General features: G+C 42.1%; 1 protein-coding gene and 6 non-coding genes across 7 annotated transcripts; 6 read left to right on the top strand and 1 right to left on the bottom strand.

Moving 5' to 3' along the window:
• Nucleotides 1-3,668: 3,668 nt before the first annotated feature.
• On the bottom strand, nt 3,669-19,646 carry LOC119744381. The gene is made up of 11 exons (XM_038220283.1): nt 19,490-19,646; nt 18,589-18,972; nt 17,802-18,059; nt 16,305-16,370; nt 15,467-15,592; nt 14,706-14,990; nt 11,699-12,027; nt 8,928-9,072; nt 7,553-7,714; nt 6,822-6,906; nt 3,669-6,166 (listed from the first exon to the last, which is right to left on the bottom strand). The coding sequence occupies exons 1-11, from the start codon at nt 19,602-19,604 to the stop codon at nt 3,769-3,771; spliced, it is 4,353 nt and encodes a 1,450-aa protein (XP_038076211.1). The 5' UTR covers nt 19,605-19,646; the 3' UTR covers nt 3,669-3,768.
• On the top strand, nt 8,113-8,186 carry Trnan-guu. The gene has a single exon. It is a non-coding gene; the product is annotated as a tRNA-Asn (tRNA).
• Trnan-guu lies at nt 8,278-8,351 on the top strand. Its single transcript has one exon. It is a non-coding gene; the product is annotated as a tRNA-Asn (tRNA).
• Trnan-guu lies at nt 10,154-10,227 on the top strand. The gene has a single exon. It is a non-coding gene; the product is annotated as a tRNA-Asn (tRNA).
• Nucleotides 10,324-10,397, top strand: Trnan-guu. Its single transcript has one exon. It is a non-coding gene; the product is annotated as a tRNA-Asn (tRNA).
• Trnan-guu lies at nt 13,542-13,615 on the top strand. Its single transcript has one exon. It is a non-coding gene; the product is annotated as a tRNA-Asn (tRNA).
• On the top strand, nt 14,081-14,154 carry Trnan-guu. Its single transcript has one exon. It is a non-coding gene; the product is annotated as a tRNA-Asn (tRNA).
• Nucleotides 19,647-21,130: the final 1,484 nt, after the last annotated feature.

Here is a 21,130-nt window from a genome sequence, read left to right as displayed (position 1 = left end):
AGTACAACTCGTTTTGGCATTTTGCTTTACTCACAGTCTCAGTGCTTTCAGAAGTGTTTATTCTTCAATTTAGTATTATTTTACGGTGCTTTAGATGCTGTATACGCGAGGGAAATGAATACTTCTGGGCCGATGGTTCGCGCCTGAGAAGACCACGATATTGACGACTTTCAAAAACTTCTCTCGTGTTCGTCTGTGATGTTGGAAAGAGAGCGAGAGAGGAGAGGTGAACATTGGGCAATAAATTGAAAATAGAAAACCGGGCATACAAAAAAATCTCCAACATTTCAACAACCTCTGCGTATTTCGTGCACCTGGTTGATATTGGTCAAATTCCATGTTTAGCATTGTCATTGTTGGCCTAGCCTATATTGGTGGGTTGGATCAGGGAACAAATAAACATATGTTATCCAAAAAGGCCATTTATCTCACCGGACAGTCCAGGGCCCAGTTTCATGGCTCTGCTTACTGTTAGCAAAAAAATCCTGCTTTACTATAGCAGAAGATTCCGTGCTTACGGTAAGCATATTTCGCGGATTAGTAAGGATTTTTGGCTTCTGTGCAAGCGTACATCCGTAACTAAGGATTCTGTGCTTACAGGGTTAGTACAGAAAGTTTCTGCTAGCGCGGTTAGCACAAAATGGTGATCGTAAGCGCGGAATTTTGGTTAGTAATGCCATGAAATAGGGCCCAGTATGTATTTTCGGATAAAATATGATGTTTCCCAGAGTCCAAAGGTTGAGCTTTCATCATGCCTCATTGCCAACAACAACAAGAAAACCCTAGGTATTAAGGTTAGGACTTAGGTAAATAGCTAACACTCCGAATGAGAAATAGGGAGCGATAGTCTTCAGACTTAAGCAGTAATGATGGTCGGTGCATAATGTCCTAAACGTCATGGTTATAACTCTGGATCTTAAAGGGGCACTTCACTTGTTCTATATCCACAAACTTCTCCCAAATTGCTTGAAAATGACCTTGCCCCATCCGGCTTTTTAACTAAAATCTTACGTGTAGTCGTCTTTTATATAAACAGCAGTATATACTGCCCCTCCAATGTAAATTTGCCAATATATTTAAATGGCGAGCTCATCATTATTAAACCTTTTTTTTTGACATTTCTTTCGGAGCTGTAGCCTAGGCCTTTCCTGTCACAACAAGTCACATTTGCAATTGATAAGTCCATCGCAAGTCATCCATTCATCAAATCAAATGAACCGTGACAAAGACATTCATATGTCATCGTCCTTCCCTTGTTTTGACCTGACTTGTAATTTGACATGACTAACTTGAGATTGAATGGAGCATCACTTTTATTTTTTATATACTCTTAGCAGTGTATTCAGCAGCATCTTTGAAGGTCACAATTAATGCACAAGGGACTAGGACTACACATGCGCATCCAGAGGGGTGCATGCCAGTACATAGGCCCGAAATTGCCAACGCCGTACGATTCGTATGCCCTCAAACTCTCCGGTATTAGAGCATTTTGGGGGCCATGAACTTGAGGATTCGTAAAAACAAATTTTAAAAAAGGGCGAAAGCCGTGCAGAGGATTGCGAGTTTGTATTTCTGCGAAACTTGGATGAAGTTGGGCCCTAAAATTGCTCTAGTTTGCAAAGGAGCGTAGGCATCCTTTTTTTTTTTTGGGGGGGGGGGGTGTTTCCGGACTACTTTGAAGGGTAATCATCTTTCTCCCATAAGTAATAATTAACCCCCAAAAAATAACAGAAAATGAAATATGATGAAATAAGCTTTGATTTGATGTGTGTTTCAAACACCTTAGAGAGTATTTTTTAATAATATTTGGAAGTTGGCGTAATTATCACTAAGGTCTATGGCAGTTTATTTACTGGTCTGTAACCTGAGGCAAAAAGGCGCGCACCTTAAAGACAGCTGAAATGCAATTGATGTTTAGTCACATCTAAATTGCTCCATTTTCCGGATGCGAGACATGTCTTGGGAACTTTCTTTCTGAAGTCCTTTTCGTACATACTGTAAACGGATTACAACATTCATCAGACACTCTATAACCACCTAAACACTTGCGTCACATCATACAACCCTCATCGCGACTCACTCAAGTAAATAACATTCCAAAGAGGCACGTACGTGACATATTGAAACCGGCTGCAACTAGCCGTTAAAACGCACATCATGACGGCGCAGTAACGGCCGACGCATTCAAGGACTTGTTCGGAGTGTTCTTTTTTTTATTCTGTCTTCGAATGTTTCAAGATTTACATCTTCACCACACACGGGGACAGGTTGCCCGACAGCCCAGGTGTCGTTTGATGTTTCCGCTCTGTTATACTGACAGACCGAATCGGTCTGAGAAACACTTCATGAGGCCAACAGACCACCTCTATATATTGACCGTTCAACTATTTCACACTAATAATATTGCCTATCTGTAGATCATGAAGGTATGAGTGTTTTAGAGCGACAAAATTGCAATCAAGCACTATAATTATCTCGTAAATTTACACTAAGACCAAAAAATGGGCTCCGGTTTCTGGTCTGCGCGCGCGTCGCCGTAGCCATGCGCGTCGGCAAAATTAAGAAGTCTTCTTTTTTTTTAATGTAATAAGATGATGTCTCAAAACCGCAAAAACTCACTGGTTTGACTGGAATCCTGCTGCTGCACAATTTTAACGTGTTTTTTTTAGATGGGTTTACAATTGGGTAAAAGCTCTCTCGGGTAAAAGTGGCCTCTCTGGGTTCCCATACATTTTGCACTAAATTTAGTCGGTCACATGGTGGGGCACCATTCGCAGTCATCAGCCGACATTTGAAGAAAAAAACAAGTAAAAAAAAAAAAAAAAAGCCGCGTCGCCGCATCACTTTTGGGGCAAGCTCCAAACCAGTAACCGAAGACTATTTTTTTGGCCTGAAGTATAATGCATATATCTAAGGCCGTTTTGGGGAATGACCGTTTTATAAACCTAGCGCATTTGTTTGTTTCACAACGTAGTAAAAAAAACCTATAAAAGTAAAATGAAAAACTAGAATTCATTATGAAAACAATTCATTAAAAGACCAACAAGTGAAAATGAAATTTGAGAACTAAGCTCACTGCTTGCAGTGAGGATACGTTCTTTATACTTTAGAGTTTGGATTCGTAAAATGTTTGGGAGTTGTAAAACTTTTTAGGAGTTATTGTTTTAGAGAAAAAAATTTCAATACCCAAACAATTTTACTCTTGGGCACTGCTTTTTTATTACTAATGAAAGAAAAAAAATAATATTCGCAATATTTGAGAAGCCCTGGCGATTATTCGACTTTCAGCCATGCACAGCAATATATATCATTATGTTGTCCAATGTCCGATGAGCGAGCCATTAAAATCTTCTACATTGAAATAATAACGCAATAAAAGCGGTCACAATTCGCTTCTACAAAAATTACAATGTTGATCAGCAATGTTGATCAGTAACCTTTCTTCAAGCTGGATATGAAACTATTAAATGATCTCGTTTTTTAATTGACTTATTTAAATTACATTTTAGTCTTCAAGCAATGGAGGTGGTGGTGGAGGAGGGGGTGGAGCAGGTATGTTTCCACCAGGCGGCGCTAGGACACTTCCCTGTGACGCTACCGATGGCGTACTGCCAGGGATGGTTACCCTAGATTCTTCCGATTCTGAAGCCAGGAACTTTGAACCTTTCCTGCCGGTAAAAGCCTGGTTCATCAGTGCCGCAACAGGGTGAGGTGCACTTGACTGCCTCGCTGGGGCAGTGGTGTGTGGGGCCACGGAAGGAGGCGTTTTCACTGAGAATGTCCTGCCAAAGGTGGAGGGGGAGGGGGGACCCCTTGGGGAAGGGGAGGAGGTTCACCAACAGGGGCAGTGTCATTTATATTGATAGGGATGCTTACCGACACGCTAGGTCTAGTAACCAGACTGGGATGAGCTGAGATGGAATGTGGAGGAGTCGAGGCCGGAGGAAAAGGTCCCGTTGGTGGAGGGGGTGGAGCAAAGGTCGATGGTGTATCAGGAAGAGCTGGAGCGGAAGGATGCGCTACAATTGCAGGAGGGGCCACATTTAGGGGTGGGGTGGTAGAAGTAGGAGTGGTAACAGCTGGAGGTACAACACTAGGCGGTACTGCAGAAGGCGTGTCCATATGGAGTGAAGAGGCCACTGTAGGGAAGACTGGAATGGAAGGAAATGACGGAGGTGCGAGGATGGCCTCATTCTGTGCCGGAGGAGAAACCCCTCCGTCTGCTGATGCGGTTTCAAGGTGAGGCGTTGATGTTAATGTGGCGGTGAGATGTGACGACTTTTGCCCTGCCAGAGATTGTCGTCTGAGTCGCTGCAGTTGGAAAGGATTAGCTGGTCTACCTGCTGGACTCGTCATGAGTGATGACCTCCGTGTCATTAGCGACTCCTTTGGGGATACCTGAGAGGATTGAACTGATGGAGTTACTGGAGGAGTGTGCCCACTGTTCTCGGAGAAGGCTAAAGAAGGAGTAAAACCTTTTGAGCGACTAGGACTCAAGGCCTCTTGCGGTGTTATTGGCAAGGAGAATGGAGGGATACCGAGCTCATCCTGAGTTAATGTTGCTGTTCGACTGGGCGTCTGCTGAACATCTCCTGTAACGGCTCCCGAAGACCTTGGAGGGCTTATAACAGGCGTAACGGCCTTAACAGGTGAAATAGACGGAGTCAAAGTTCTAGATTGATCTTTTTGCGGACTCCTTGGAGGGGATTGCCTTGCTAGAAAATCTGATGGAGCTCTGTCGCTAAAAATGATCGGCATACTCTTTTCTCTAGAGAATGTTCTTGGAAACAGGGGAGGACTTCCAGGAGGCACCGTTGCGTTTGAAGGTTTTCCCTTCATTGAGAATGCTGACGTTTTAGTTGAATGGGTGGTTGTGCTTTCGAAGCTAGATTGATCTAAAATTTGATTGACTTGTGGAGCTGTAGTTGTTGGACCACTTCGAGACAAGGACTGGTAAGATGCGATCAGTGCTGCAACGGAGTTTCTTCTTGGGGATATATGTGGTTTTGAAATAAATGAAGATCGACGAGTCTCTTCGCTCGGTTGCAGATTATCTCCCTCAACAATGAAGCTTCCAATTTCGATCTCGGAGTCAGTCTCATCAGAGAGATCAACAGGAACAACAGGAGACCCTATAAGGTCAGACCTGCTGCTTGGACGGCTGCTCAAGGGAGTACTTGGACCGGCAGAACTAAATGATAATTCTCTCCCTATGGGTAGTGAAGTGCTACTTGCACTGGAGATTTGAGAAGGGCTTGCCACGAGGGTTTGTCTTTGTGTGTATGATGGTGAGAAGCTGTTATCAAGATGATCATGAAAACTTGGTGATAGGTGTCTCTTCGACTGGAAGCTGTCCTCTTGGAGTGGGACATGCCGGTCTGATGGGGATGAACCTTGAGGTTGAAGTGGAGATATGAGATTTCCTATCTGAGAGGAAAGTTTAGGAGTAAGCTGAGCTTCTTGGGCATCTGGTATGAATGCTTGATGCGACGGGAAAGTTACGTGAGCTTGAGGAGGTGGTTCGTAGGAGGCCATTCCAGAATACACCTTTGAAGGTGACTTTAGTTGAGATATCACAATTCCTCTGTATGTATCATCCCTATTTGAATAATGAAGAGATGGACGCGATAAACGGTGCTGTTCATTTGGCCCCAGTTCATTGACCATTTGCGAACGGGATAGTTGATCAAGAGGATCTCTTTGCTGCTGATGATCAAGTACTTCATTGTCTGGAAGGTAGGAGTTTATGGTCTCCTGGTTCGTTCTACCATCGGACGCATTAATATCACCTTTCTGCACTGAATGGTACAGACCGATGTCCTCCTCCCGATGTTCGTAGTTAGTGCGATCCTGAGCTTGAAGTCCTCGTCTTGTTTCCTGACTCCTGTAGTGGTAAATATTCGATTCTTCCTGACTACCAGTCTGATATGAAACTGGTGCTACATGTGATTGTAGGCCTTCATCATTGACATTTGTGTCGTCGTCATCGCTGGATTCAAGTAATACTTCCAATTCACCGTGGTGCGCAGAGCTAGAGATATCAGATCTTGATAAATGTTTCTTTGACTTGACCGTCTTGCGGGATGGTTTCTTAGAGGCGATGTCAGTTTTGGGCAGAGTCACAGGAGCGTCTTCAGTCGCTGCTTTTTGATGGCGCATCCTATATCTGTCAAAACAATGAAGGAAAATAGTGAGACTGAAGAAGTGATCTTGGTGCACAGTGCCTTCTTTCACCATCGTCTTTGGTGGCATGGATCAAAATCCTACTTCTACTAACTCGTTAGATTTTGACTCCTCTTAAATCGATACTACGAGTCCGTAAGCCTTGTGTTTAATCTGATCGTGACCTGAAACACTGGTTTATGTAAATGTTAGCACATTTCTTTTCTTTCTTTTTTAGTTTTCCAGTCTATATAGTAATCCGGCTTCATATCATTGGATGCGATATATCCAATGGTACAAACATAGACAACATTTGTAGGCTTGGGAATGCTCAAGTCATGGTCAGGTATATAGCAAACATGTTGTATTTAGTCGTAAGGATTCATATCTAAATGGACAAGTGAACGCTCATCCCAAATGTTTCTTCCATCGTACAACATTCACGTCAATGAAGATGACATGCGTTACATCATAAAACGCCTAATGACGATCAGCAAACTTGCAATTATGATGCATCAACCAACTGCGATATTTTACCCTCAACATTTTCTTTAATCCCCCCCCCCCATACAGGCACATGTACCATTAAAATGAAGTTACATAGAGGTAGATAAATCACAAACTAAAGCAATTAATTATGTTACAGTATAGACACCTACCCGTATAGTACACAAGACACTATCACACCAGATAATGCCATCATTCCGAACGCCCCAAGCATTATCCACGCAATGACAGTCGTCACTGTTGACGAATTGCAAAAAAAAAGATCAATGAAGAGCCTTTTACCTACAAAAACCTGTTGCCACGAAGTGATCCCAAAACATAGGCCTAATTAAAACAAGTTCACGATAACAGGTTTAATGAATAATATCATCTGCAATTTCCTTAGAGCATTGAAAGCGAATAACTTTTGTATGACTAGCATAAATTACAATTTTAAAACTGTGATTTTTTTCGGGGTGAAACTCGAGTATATGGCTGCACAGGGGGTCTACCCGATGTTCCCCAATACCGATGTTCCCCACTACCGATGTTCCCCGAAAACCTTACGTTTAGGGTTAGGGTTAGGGTTAGGGTTAGGGTTAGGGTTAGGGTTGGGGTTAGGGTTAGGGTTAGGGTTAGGGTTAGGGTTAGGGTTAGGGTTAGGGTTAAGGTTAGGGTTAGGGCTAGGGTTGGGGTTAGCGTTATAGGGTAGGGATTTCGGGGAACATCGGTATTGGGGAACATAGGTATGCACCCCTGCACAGCAAGTACATCTTCACATACATGCAAGTCCTTCATTTGGAGTGGTATGCGTTGTGTTATTAGAACCTCAGCGGAGCCTATGTATTTACGTACCATTTACGAAATGGACGCACGTATTTCAGAAATGGATAAACAAACTTACCTTGACACTGATCCATTGAGATGGCTCCAGACCAGAAGGTGTATTCATGGGTCGGGCATTGAACGCAATCTACCGCACCGTACGATGGCTGGTAACTGCTCATTGGACATTGGATGCACTCGGTGTTACCTTGTTGGCTGTAGGATCCGGGTGGACAAGCAACTGAGAAGTACAAAAATTGGTAACTTGTGTACAGACTTACAAATTGCGGCAAGCATGATTTTTTCTTGAAATATTAAACGCTTTTGAAAGAAATTTACTATAGTTATGTGCGGAAACATGACAACTGACAATAAAATGGTCACAGCTTTTCAAATGATTACATACAATTTAAAAAAAAATTGAATTTAAATAAGTACATTTTAACCGTATGAGGATATGATACAGGAAAATGAATAGGTTGGTCTAAGGAGCGCCATCAACCGAGAGGATTGTGGTTCGAGCCCACCCAGGGACCCTTTAAACCTTATCCACGCGTGCGTTTTTTTGTTGTTTTTTTTAACCATGATTTTGTTTGGTGACATGAGTTCAAGGTGTTTTGCACTGAACGACATTCACGGGTCTCTGTGGCGCAATCGGTTAGCGCGTTCGGCTGTTAACCGAAAGGTTGGTGGTTCGAGCCCACCCAGGGACGTCAATTCTGTTGCTTTTGCAGTGTTTATCCTTAATGCTATTTTGATATAAGCTAAAGTAGTTGAGTTCTTTACTGAAGGGAATTTTTACGGGTCTCTGTGGCGCAATCGGTTAGCGCGTTCGGCTGTTAACCAAAAGGTTGGTGGTTCGAGTCCACCCAGGGACGTCGTACATTTTTGCACCCAGCGATTACTTTTTTACCATAAAATTTGTTTTATGAAATGAGTACCAGTTGTTTTACACTGAATTAGAACTGACATTTAAGGGTCTCTGCATGCGGTTCAATGGGTAGCGCGTTCGGCTGTTAACCGAAAGGTTACAGGTTCCAGCCCACCCAGGGACGTTGATGTTTTACATTTTGCGGAAAGGACTTGTTTGTTTTGCGAATTGAATAAATTCATTAGTTGTTTATTGTTCACTTGCGTTCGGTTGAACATAGTGGTCCGGAAATTGGTTTGCAGTGGTTCTCCTCCATCCAGGGACGCAGTGTGCTTTTTTTCCCGTTTTCTTCCTTTTGTAATGTATTTATCATTTTTAGGGAATTGAGAAATGGAGCATCGAAGTTTGGTAAAACTACTTACAGACATAAGGCTTCGAGGTTTATATCGTAAGCTATAAGGTTTCAGAAATGTTCTGTTCCTGTTCCTTCATTATCCTACTTAGACAAAGGTCCATTTCTTAAGATCTAGGGCATACATGCAGTCGCATCTAAGATATCACCATTCGAACATAGCCGACTCACCACAAATGGACGCCTGCAGCCCATAGCCCTGATCACAGCGATACTTCAAATCAAACTGCAGCGAGTTGGGAATCAGACGGGAAGGGTGGTAGCCATACTGTTCTTCCAGCTCCCGACTGAAGAATGCACCCAACTTCATCCCAATCTACATAGAAAAACGAACGAAATTCGTTTATTCTTATTTTATATATGGGTATATGTGTTGGCTTACATCCCTCCTCCTTTCTGACCAATGTCAGTTGCTAGGTCTATACATGTCACTGAAAACAAATCCTAAATTTGCTTTTTCTATTTCTCCGTCTCCATTTTGCAACCCTCGCGACGGTACTTTGCGTAAGGTCTTTTGTCTGCGCGTGTAGACCTCAACCATAGAGCTACGACCTCAACACAGCTCCATCATCTTAGCCGACCCCTGAAGATATCCCGGACTGCGACAACTCAGCCATTTCCTTCTTAAATATTTGAATCGCCGGTTGTATATACAAGAAACCCCCCTTTTCAATCGAGATCATGAACCACTTTGGAGTTTATTCTTTCTTGCAAACACGCATGGGCTTCGCGAGGGGGGGGGGGGGGGAGGGGGGCAAGGGGGCCCTCCCCCCCCCAAAAAAAAAGGGGGGAAAAAGGAAAAAGAGGTGCGAAGCCATATTGCTGTTAATTTGATGGGGGGGGGGTAGGGCAAACGTTCCCCTGCTCACGCTCGGAAAAATGATCAATTGAGAATATAATGAAAAAAGTTAAGGAATTTGGGGGGAAATTTGCTTTGTCCCCCCCCCCCCGGAAAAAAATCCTGGCAACGCCTATGCAAACACGTGTACAAAAGCAATGAGGGCTGTCGAGAAAAAAAAACTTTGTTGGAAGAGCTGGATTTTTAATTTGTGTCTGTGGCGTAGCCTAATCTGTTTGGTGTAGGATTAGCTGTGAACCGAACGGTATGCCTCAAAATTGATATTCAAGTGGAACATGTGGCAGCAAGGGAGCTGTTTTATCATTTGAATGAGTTTAGTAACCGAACAAATCGGTTAGTACGTTCGGCTGTCAACCGAAAGGTCGGTGGTTCGAGCCCACCAAGGGACGGTTGTTTTGTTTTGAGAGCCTATCTAGAAGGTTTTTTTAACGTTAATGTCTTTAAAAAGTGTCCTCTGAACTTCTGCAGGGGTAGACTTTAACCCATATTTGTTTTACGAAATAAGTTCGGTACACATTACTGAAGACCTCTGGTACAGGTCTCTGTGGCGCAATCGGTTAGCGCGTTCGGCTGTTAACCGAAAGGTTGGTGGTTCGAGCCCACCCAGGGACGTCTTTCTTTGGAAGCGGTTTTTCTTTTTGACCCACTGTTTTTGTGATGAGTTAATATACATGAAGTTAAGCACATTGCCGGAGACACAGGCACACGGTCTCTGTGGCGCAATCGGTTAGTGCGTTCGGCTGTTAACCGAAAGCTTGGTGGTTCGAGCCCACCCAGGAACGAATTTGTTTTTGTTTAGAGGGCTGATCAAACGGCCTTGTTAACTTTTGTTTCCTTTTAAAAGGGAAATATATTGAAAAGATGACTGTTTGGCTCAAATTCGTACCCCGTGTTCGGCTGTGTTATTGGCTCTGAAACCTGTGAAGAAAATGGTTATGTTGCGTTTCTTGTTATTTTCCCATGTCGTCGGGGGTGCGCTTTGTGCAAAGTATCTCATTCATTACACATGCTTTCATATCATGGATAACTGATCCATTCCAATAGTTCCATATCCTAAAAATAAAGTATAAAAAATGAGGAAATTAGGCTTGATACCACTTTAACGCTTTTGATGGTAACTTTTGTCAGCTGTAAGTATTGCGTGTCATTATTTGTCCTGATATGTCTGCTTCTAGTAGCTACAGTATACGGTGTCATAACCATACTAACCAAGTTAAAAGAGAGATAAGGACAGATAAAGAAAAATGTTTAGCATCCTGCCTTTATGAAAAAAAGGAAGCGGGAGGCCCATTTTTCCCCTCAAAAATGGCCGCCCGACCGGGCTATTTTTCTAGATTTTTCTACATGGTCTGCATGTCATCAAAATTACTTCTAAGTTTCATAGAACTTGAAATATGAGATCCTGTTTGAGATATTCAACTTTCCTGAAATTGAAAATGAGATAACGTATCTGTTCGTTCTTAACAGATGGTTTCAACGCCTTATAGGTTTAAAGGATTTCTGTAGAAAATCTGACGTCGTTAAAGACCATCGCCGAAATGTTCCGTGTTCTGAAAGTATTTGAGTTTGCATTTCTGAAAGAGTTCTCGAATTGTTTATTGCTATTTCATCATTTCTGGAACCAAATGTGAGCACTTTCGCGGAGAATGAACCATTATGTACATCAGAAGAAACGAATAAAAAATAGAATCCAACACGTTTTCATTAATTTTTAAGACAAAATGGGAAAAGTGGCATTTTTTTACTCGTTTCTAAGCAGTTTACATTACTGAAAAAGTTGGGAAGCACAGTTGCGCGCATCAAAGTAGTTTGTTGGTGTACAGAGTAAAATACAAAAGGGTCCATTTTTAGGTTTCCAGAGGTTTCAGCAAATTGACGGGTTTTATGTACGACAAACATTTCATGTCATTTACATGTCATGACACATTTGGGGTAGTTTTGCGTCATACACTTTTAAAGAATAACATTTTTGATATTGATATATTTCTAGAGTCAGTAATAGGCCACGTGCATTGAAATCATTTACTTATTTTCCCCATTTATGTTTTTAAAAATCTGAGAAAATTAGCACAGAAAACCTTACCAGCCTGGTCTTTGTGTCCATTTCGCCAACCATACACTGCATGCTGCATTGGGTCACCATCGTTTGTCTGACCACCACATCGAAGCGTATCAGGTTCACCCTGCCACCCTGTACCGATCCAACGCCAACTCCCACGGTAGGGAGGCGCAGCGAATTGTTGCAACTTGCCACGAAGTCCGTGATCTCGTAGGAAGTATCGTCTGCGATGACCGACGCTTGGAGATGGGTTCCCAGCAGTTGCTTGAAGACCGCGCTCCGCTGAGGCGAGTCACAGTCCTCGGAGGTATAGGCGGCCGATACGGAGTACACAAAGTCCGGTAGGGTATACACTAAGACCAAGGTAAATTACGGGAAAAAATAACATTCTATTGACTGCGTTTTCAGAAATTGCTGTCCAGTATAGTTCAGGTGTTTTTTGGAAAGTTTCATGTTGTCAAGACAAGTGAGACTGTTTGCAGGCAACAAAGCACACATCTGAAACAAGATTCTTTTCAAAAGTAAATAAAATGGAATAAAAAGGCGTCCGAAACACCGAAAAGTGTTTTGGTTGATTAAGTTAATTTGATTATTTCCGAGAGTGGAAAGGTTGTGGCGGTAACTCTTCGATCAACGTAGAAGGAATCTTTGGAGAGAAAAAAAATTGGCCCATGAAGAAAGTACCAGGTTTAGAGAAGAAATAGTTTTGTATTCGCAAACTCGCGCTGTCTGGCAGGGAAAACACATTACAAAATGCACTTGGTAAACAATAATAGGATTATGAACCATGGTTTACCGAGGCGAAGACATACCCTTAACCAGTCAACCTCTCCGTAGATCCTATCTTTGTATAAATATCTTGGGGTTTTTTCTTTTGGGTTTCTTAAAAAAATAATTGGGGGGTATCGTTTGTAATTTCAAAGGCATATGCGTATTTATATTCTAAATATGTAGATGCTAAATGAATATAATGAGGCGTTGGGTGTTAACAAGTTTTACGGGCAAACGACTCAGTGCAGACAGTGTGCAACTTTTCCGTAAGTAAGTTGAACCATTTCCAGCGCCACCCAATATTTAGGTTTATATTGCTTAATAGGGGAATTCGTATATACACGACGCGAAGAAGTCTCTGTTCAAAAGACCGGCTTTTGGATTAACTGACAATGTTTACAGGTTTTTTTTCGAAATATGATTAGCTTAATAGGCTACATGTACTTCTGTATTTTCCTGTACGAACAAATCGTGTGTCTCTGCGGTGCAATCAGAGCCCACCCAAGAAACGACTTGAATATTGTTACAAAGCAATGACTACTCTCTTTAAGGTTCGAACTCACCCGAAAACGGCAAAAAAAAAAGATTTGCAGGATTTTTTTACGGCTTGTATGTTTTTAAAAGATGAAATTATTTAGGTAGTATAGTCCTAGTGTACACTATAGCTTGTTCTAGAATAAGGGAAGGAAAATCCCAGTTTATATTATTAGACACATCTTCATATCGCGGCAAAATAATTGAAAAGCAACGGGAATGGTGTCAAAACACAACACGAACATGAAGATGGCGATTGAGCCAGCTCACGCGTGATGCACTGATGCTCAAGTGAATGCACACAACTGCGCTGAACCACCTAGAAAAGCGGGCACGAAAATCATGTCAAAATACTACATTGTACTAAAAAACATTGAAAACATGGAAATTTGCTTGGGGTTACGTAAGTCTTTTCGAAACGATAAAAACCGGTTTAGAACTAAATAGATATATAGGGGTCCTATACAACACCCTTAATATTCTTTCAGTCATGCATTATAATATTGTCCATTGTGAAATGAGTAATACTATATGTGTGCATTGCTGAAGCTTGGATCCACAGGTCTCTGTGGCGCAATCGGTTAGCGCGTTCGGCTGTTAACCGAAAGGTTGGTGGTTCGAGCCCACCCAGGGACGCCTTAGTTTTGCGCTCGTGATTTTTTAAAGCTCACATAATTGTTTTTGTAATGATTTCATGTTTAGTTGCCGAAAACACAATACACAGTCTCTGTGGCGCAATCGGTTAGCGAAAGGTTGGTGGTTCGAGCCCACCCAGGGACGTCTAACCTTCTGACTGTGAAAGGTTATTTTTCCCTTGGTAGATGCATTTGTTTTATGAAATGAGCTCAAGTAGTTGTTCACGTAACCGAAAGCAACTTTCAACGGTCTCTGTGGCGCAATCGGCTATCGCATTCGGCTGTTAACTGAAAGGTTGGTGGCTCGAAGCCCATCACCCGTGCCCATGGACCTCTAAGTTGGAGAAATGGTGTTTTTTTTATTGCCCTTTATATTTGTTTTTTTATATGAGTTAAAGTAGTTGTTTTTTTAATTCACTGTTTTTGTTATGGTAGTTGAGCACAGTTTTGGGGATACAAGCACGCGGTCTCTGTGGCGCAATCGGTTAGCGCGTTCGGCTGTTAACCGAAAGGTTGGTGGTTCGAGCCCACCCAGGGACGTCTTTCTTTTTTTAAGCGTGGCAATCGGTTAGCGCCACTGCTAACTTCTTTGAAGAAAACTCTTAAAATGCCCTTTTTAGAACAACTTAGCGCTTTCTTCCTGAGATCCCCAACAATAAGTGTGTTCTATTGTAAACATAACACGGTTTATTTCAAAGGTCTAATACGTATGTCTTTACGTATTTCAAGTAGTTTAAATAAACAAAAAATTCAGGTAGCCTATGATTATCTGTTATGCAAAAAAGTTTGTTCTCGCAAGCCCTCGGAAAACACTGAGCATACAGTCGGCGAAGGCTGAAACTCGACATAAGATTTATATCTCCCCAACGCAAAAGTTCCACCTTATGAAAAACAGCTGAACTTTTCAAATTGAAGTTTCGTAATGAGCAATATTTTTGTCGGCCGTATCTTGCGCCGCGTCAGTTGTAAACAAAAGATTTTGCACCTTTTACCGTAGCGATAATCTTTGAAAGTGGTAAATAAACAATTTATAATAAAAAAAATGGCAATCTCAGGCGAAAATGAATGAGAACAGTATGTTACTGTCATACCTTCAATGCCGTAGGTATAGGTCTTCACTCTCGGCTGCCCGATGACGTCATGGTACGTCACATTGCACTCTAAACTCCCAGAATCCCTTGGTCCCACGTCGGAGATTTCAAGGATGCCACCATCGACGGTCAAAAATCGGCCATTGTCAAAGGTTGTGATGACGTCACTGTCCGTTGGCCGACCCCATGCGTAACGGAGTTTGATTGTTGTCAAGTCAACCGCCGCCATGTTGCTTGGAAAGCATGCCAGATATTGGGTACTCTCGCGAAGTACATAGTAGATCTCTGAAACGAAAAAAACGTGAGAAGAATGAATCGGTCAAAATGTGAGACTATGAGACGAATATAGTGACCTCTATTGGTACACGATGGAAATCTGGAGTCGTACCCAGTTCACGTTATTTCTCAGATGTGAAAATCAAATATTCAACTAAGTTTGATGACAAATGAGTAAAAAATTCTTCTTCAAGCCAAGGTCTTATAATAGTAAAAATTTCCACACAGGCCATATGTGATCAAATATAGACCACTTCCTTCGGTGTTAGTCACATTGTTTTAATCAGGGGAGAGAAATATAAAGTTTCACTTGGTGGCATTTTGAACAGATTCCGTCAAACCAAATATATTCCAAATTTCCTGTGTTTGATTTCTTTTAACAATCTGAAAGGTCTTAGTACGCAAGCTGAATAAATTGAAATTCTCAAACTATTTTTTCCCAGCCGGTCCCTTTTGGCGTTTTTCCCTAACCTTTCTGTACCAACCTCCATTATTCTTGAAGGTGTGTACCATTTCACTGATGCCGAGAGGTGCCACGTTCGAATCAGGTTCATTCTGAAGCCAAGAAAAAATTTCCTGCGACGTTTCTTGTTCCAAGAGGGCGTTGTTGCCTATTTTTGAAAACAGTGGGAGAACACAACATTTTCTATCAAAGTTCACAGAGGGCGGTGTTGTAAATTATTGGACAAGGCTGGTGTCTAGACTGGGAGTTCTGCGACATTATTGGATTGTAAACCTAAATGAATGCGAAACTCGATAGTTCACGAGGAATCCAATTATTTTTCATCTCCATTCTGTCCATGTGCGTTTTAATTCTAATCAGTCAAGTGTCAAAAGGCTCTGTCATTTGGATTATTAAAATGAATTATGTTTTTTGCCCTCCACGAGAATAAAACTATATTTAATTTAAATACAGTTCTCATGTGAAAATGAATAGCTTGGGCTTGCTTCTTCGTGTGTTGAATATCGGAACAATGTAGGCTTTGTATTTTACATAGGGCCAACATCTTGGCATGTTAGGCCAACATCTTTGCATTTTACATAAGGCCAACATGTTCGGATAACATCTTTTCAGAAAAAAAAAATCACGTGGAGGTACTCGACGCTTAAACGTTTAAAAATCAATCCAACGTTCAAGAGGTCACTGGATTATATGCACTTACAGCCCTATTTTGTTCTTTGTAACAGTAGGCCTACTTAATAAAAATGTGTACCATACCTCAACAAAATCGGAAGCGCAGAGAAAACTCCGAATCGCGTCAAACTATTTATCACAATCTAACTTGAAATCAACATAAGAATCATAATAATGGAATTTCTTACCGCTTTGATCAGGTGCGTCGATCTTTGACTCCCCCTCAGCGCTCAGATCAGTAGTTGCGTGTGAGGCTGGAAATTTGGTAATTGTATGGAAAATATCTTCGGTTGAGTGCATTATTTTCAACATTAATTTGACTTCACCTGCGTGATTATCTTAAAGACAAAATGTCTGAAAACTGACAATGTTGCACATCGCATTCGTTGGTAATCCGTGTCACAAAATATATCGCGAAAAGGAAACGCATACTTTGCAAAGCTAGCTATGTGGGTGGCGCACTTGCCATCATCAATACAGACATTTGGACATGTTAATCCGGGGCTTTTGGGTGAACAAATCTGTCCAATTAGAGCTTAAAGCAAACAAACGAATCTAACTAGTTCTTTTAAGCACTGGCGAAGCAAGTGGTTAGAACTTTGATCAGAAAGCATTTGAATTAAAATAGTCTTATTTTATGTAAATAACGATACAAAGAAAAGAAAAATGGCATGATGCGTTCTGTCTTGATTATTGGTTACTCCGAAAGCTAGGCAAAATTATAATCCCACAATCAATATTCATTTTCTTGCTAGTTTCTAAGCAGTCGGCTAGGTATTATAAGCGAAATGACATCCCCTCAAAATTAACAGGCCTTTGCCTTTCAAAATATCTGGCTGTACTTGTGACTGGCTACCAATGGGATCGGGCTGACAAAAGTATGGAACTGATAAGATAGCAAAATGCAGGCAAAACCTCATCAGAGCTTTCGAATAATATATCAACAGTTACGGCTACTTATCAGATGCAACCATTGGAAAACATCATAGGCCATGAGCCGCGTTAGCGCCGGTCTTCACATTGTTAAATTTAATTGTGGTTATACTACCGTGCGTCCGCACTTGGATTAATTTCGGACTGCAGAAAGTCATCTGTGATTAAAATAATGTCGTTTTCGTATTGGATATTTGTTTCCGTAAAACTAACGGAGACTGCATGCAGTTAACTTTACTTAGATTGTTGCCAAATTAAGTCCAGGGCAGACAGCCAGCAGATTTCCCATATTGTCAAGTGTCGTCTGTCGATTGTAGGCCCTAAGTGTTACGTTCCGCAGAGGTAGGTTTTACTGGACCAACTGGGGTCGCGGATGAATAGCGAATGACATTTGCAGGCTGAAATTAGTCCAAGTGTGGATGCACGGTATAATAACCACAACGGAATGATGACAATCAGTCGTGGTAAACTTCTAAACAAATAATTAAGTCCAGTGCGAACGAGGCTTAAGAATGTAGGCTAAGTTTTCCTCGACCCAGTTTGCCCTATGAAGCTCACCTCTGCGGACCGCAAAACTAACAATCGACCGTTGACAGTTGACAATTTGGGAAGTGTACCGGCGTCCGCCCTGGACATAATTTGGTTGCAAACTGTCTCCGTAGAATTATTAACAATATCCGTTAGTTGTTTAACCAAAAAAATTAACTTCTGCACGTTATTTAAAGCGCCATTTCTATACAACTAAAACTTACCACTGCCAAGGATATACCGCCGCCCAGCAATAAAGTAGTCCGCGGGACTGTACACTTCACACACATAGACTCCAGAGTCCTCCGCAGGTTGGTAATGCCGAAAGACCAGTCGTTTGCCATCGTGGCTGATCCCAGCATTTCTGGGCAGGTGGCGAGCGCCCTCTTTCGACCAATCGAAGTGAGATTCCATACCAGGAATTGTGAAATAATCCATGGTGTTGATGGCCACGAATTCACCTGCTTCGGGTGCCTCAATATCTAGAGATTACCATATCAGACTCCGTTTAATTCAACTTCGAAAGAGAAAAGTCCAAAGTGAGGAAATGTTCCCACATCATCCCCATCTTGAAAAGTCTACACTTCATGGCTATACCAATTGTCTGATCAATATACCTCTGTCTGATCGTATAGTCTGAACACTAAATTTACTCTCATCTTTTCGCTACGATCAGGTCCTGCAGCGTATTGTAATTATCCCACCCCCAAAAAAGTCAGTAATATACATTGAGTCCGGTCGCCGCAGCGGTTCTTTCCTCGCCTTCCATCGCAGCTGTGACCAATATGGATTCGGTGTTCAGTCCCTACCCGATTCCGTGGACTTTCCCAAGAATATTCTTTTGGAGTTTTCCTCCTACCTCCAAAACTGTAATTACTTCTCAATGTCTTCTTTCAATAGGTTTCTTCAGGCTTGCGATTTACAGTGCCTAGGGTGCTTTTGAGGACTCCTTGGTTCAATTTATTACCAGAAATTGATAATAATAATAATAATGAGAATAATAGCACTCACCTATGGTTTCAGATTCAAGGACGAAATTTTGGTGGTCACCTTGTCCCTTGCTTCCAACCCTCGCCTTGAAGCTGTTTCGGCTCATGTCCTTCTCGGACAAAATGTTGATGGTCAAGTCGGTCCTGTTAGCTGACAGCTCCATAAACTTCGGAGGGCGCCCTCCTTCAAGCAGGTTCACCACGGCCAGAGAGTGCCTGTTCCGGAGTTTAACACGCCGGAACCAGGATATATGAGGGGGTGTGGTCAAATCGGCTTCCGAAGTGGGCGTGAGGCTTAACTGCAGAACTATCCGGCCGTTGACGTGGCTTTGTATAAAACAAGTTTTGGTTTGGTGGCTGTAGAGATAGCAAGTCTTGTCTTGGTCTCTAACACCAACTTTCCATCCTTAAGACAAAACAAATATCAAGATCAAAACTTTAGAGTGAAAGTCATACACGAGGCTCATTATAGAAAGATAACCCAGGTTGGATGCCATCTTCGTGGCACGTAGTGCGGTAAGGGAGTCCACCTGGCCCTGGTCTAAACCAGAAACAAATTAATTGTACCTCAACGTTCGTTGGTCCGAAATGATATCCGATTTCTTGACCGATTCTGTGGATTATTTATACGCTGATTTTTTTTTAACTGATTCAAACAGAACAGTCAGAAATTTACCTAAAGAAAAATATTTCTCTAACTTAAAATATACCGACTTTACTACCTGCACTTGTTGGCTCCGAAGGTGCTATCTTGACCTAGGCCCTATATCATGTATATTCACCGTCAAATAGGTCTAGGGCCTAGTACTGAAGACCTGTTTGACGGTGAATATTTCAGTTTTTGGCTGTTTCGGCACTAGGTCCAGAAAAGGCATATACCCCCAACCCTTGCTCAACCAAACACAACAATTAAAAGCTCTCACCGGACGTGCTTGATGGACACATCAATACAAAGATGGCAATCAGTGACGTGAGGCTTACTCCAAATCTACTGGCATGGAAGGCGAAATTATTATATCCTCGTCGAAGGCGTACCATCACTTCATCCTTTCTACATTGTTCACATCTCCATCAATTTCTCACAATCGAGAAGTTTCCAAAAGATCAAGTAACCATGATTTATGCCACAAAAAGTATGATTCTTGTTAACAATCGTTTGGTCTTTCAAAGCATCGTGCAGTTCGTTCGCTTTTACGCCATTAGTCTAATTTTTTAAGCACGAAGATTCACATAGTTGAATGTGCGTAACGTAGATGTTCACTGATTGTTATTTGCGTGCCATTCTCTTGTGCGTTCTGCGTCTCACGCCAAGTTTACGCCTTACGCTCATTGCGCTCATTATGTCCTACGAACAGTATGCGCAAAGCGACCACTGCCATAGATATAGAATAAAAAAACTTGATCAGCAGCGCGTACAGACGCGCATTTTTCCATTGGTGGCGCCATTTTGTCAGCGAGTGGGGCATAAGTTGCGTTACGCGCACCTTTATTTCCGTAGGTTTGTGTGAACACTTGTATTTTTAGGTCCCTAAAAGTAAAATTTTTGACCTGTATTAGTTACGTCCACAACAAAATTCAAAATGGGTTACCAAGCTGGATATTCATTTTGAAGTTTTATCCATTTTTTCCTTCGTATTTAGTTTCCGTTTCAAAATACTGGTGCGCGTTGCTAAAAGAAAAGCTTGCATCCGGTTATTTTAAGTGCTATAATTATGCCCCTAGCCTTCATACACAATGATGATCATTACTTTGTATGGAGTTTTTGTTTTTTCTTAGTTGTCTTGTTGTCCTTGAAATTCATTATGCCCGCACTTTGTTGAAGAAATCTGTATGTTTAAGGGACAACACCCTGAACAATTGTTTCTCCATTGCCCCTCCTAAGGACATGACAATTAAACGCCATTATCAGATACTGTTGGATCCTGGGGGAGACGGGGACGGGTCCTGGGGGAGGGGGAGGAACGCACGCCCCCCCCCCCAAAAAAATTTAAAAATAGGCCAAATGAATTTTTGTTATTGTGCTGTCCTCAAACTGGCGCGTATCCAGCATCTCAAAATATTCAAACGGGCGCCAGAATCTCAAAATGTTGAAGAGCATGGGTATAGAGCAGATTTTAATAAACTGAAGGAGTTAAGATTAAAGAAAATCGATCGTACGGCTTACCCATCTCCTTTCCGTATGCGGTTTGTTTGCCCGTTGCAAAATAGAATTGTCGTCCCGTTTAACCCATTTTCGTACACCGTCCCGATTTTGCTTCTATCACGCAGCTTCCCGATTTCGCTTTTGAAATCTCCACCCTGTTGCAATCTGCCACTCTACCCCCTCCCCCCTCCCCCTCCCCTCCCCTCCCCCCTCCCCCTCTCCCCCCCCCCTCTCTCTCTCTCTCTCTCTCTCTCTCTCTGGCCACACCACTGATCTTATCGTCAAATTGAGGTCCAATACCCGTACCCCCCCCTTTCGTACCCCCCCCCCCAAAAAAAAAAATCCGTCAGTGCATTCAGGAGGAATATTATGGGAGTATATACAAGGGCGAATCCAGAACACAATTTTGGGGGGCCAAAAC

This window comes from Patiria miniata, unplaced genomic scaffold (genome assembly GCF_015706575.1).
Source record: "Patiria miniata isolate m_02_andy unplaced genomic scaffold, ASM1570657v1 HiC_scaffold_7, whole genome shotgun sequence".
Taxonomy (NCBI): domain Eukaryota; kingdom Metazoa; phylum Echinodermata; class Asteroidea; order Valvatida; family Asterinidae; genus Patiria; species Patiria miniata.
Note: the sequence above shows the minus strand (reverse complement) of the source record. Positions and strands in the feature narration are given on the sequence as shown.

Bases quoted from the DNA above. Each gene is read 5' to 3' on its own strand.
- LOC119744381 (XM_038220283.1), bottom strand. From the start codon at position 19,604: ATGGTACGCCTTCGACGAGGATATAATAATTTCGCCTTCCATGCCAGT. The intron at 16,371-17,801 runs GTAAGTTTTAGT...CCAAATTTCCAG, and splicing joins GCGGTATATCCTTGGCAGTG to CCTCACACGCAACTACTGAT. The intron at 15,593-16,304 runs GTAAGAAATTCC...TTTCAAAAATAG, and splicing joins CGACGCACCTGATCAAAGCG to GCAACAACGCCCTCTTGGAA.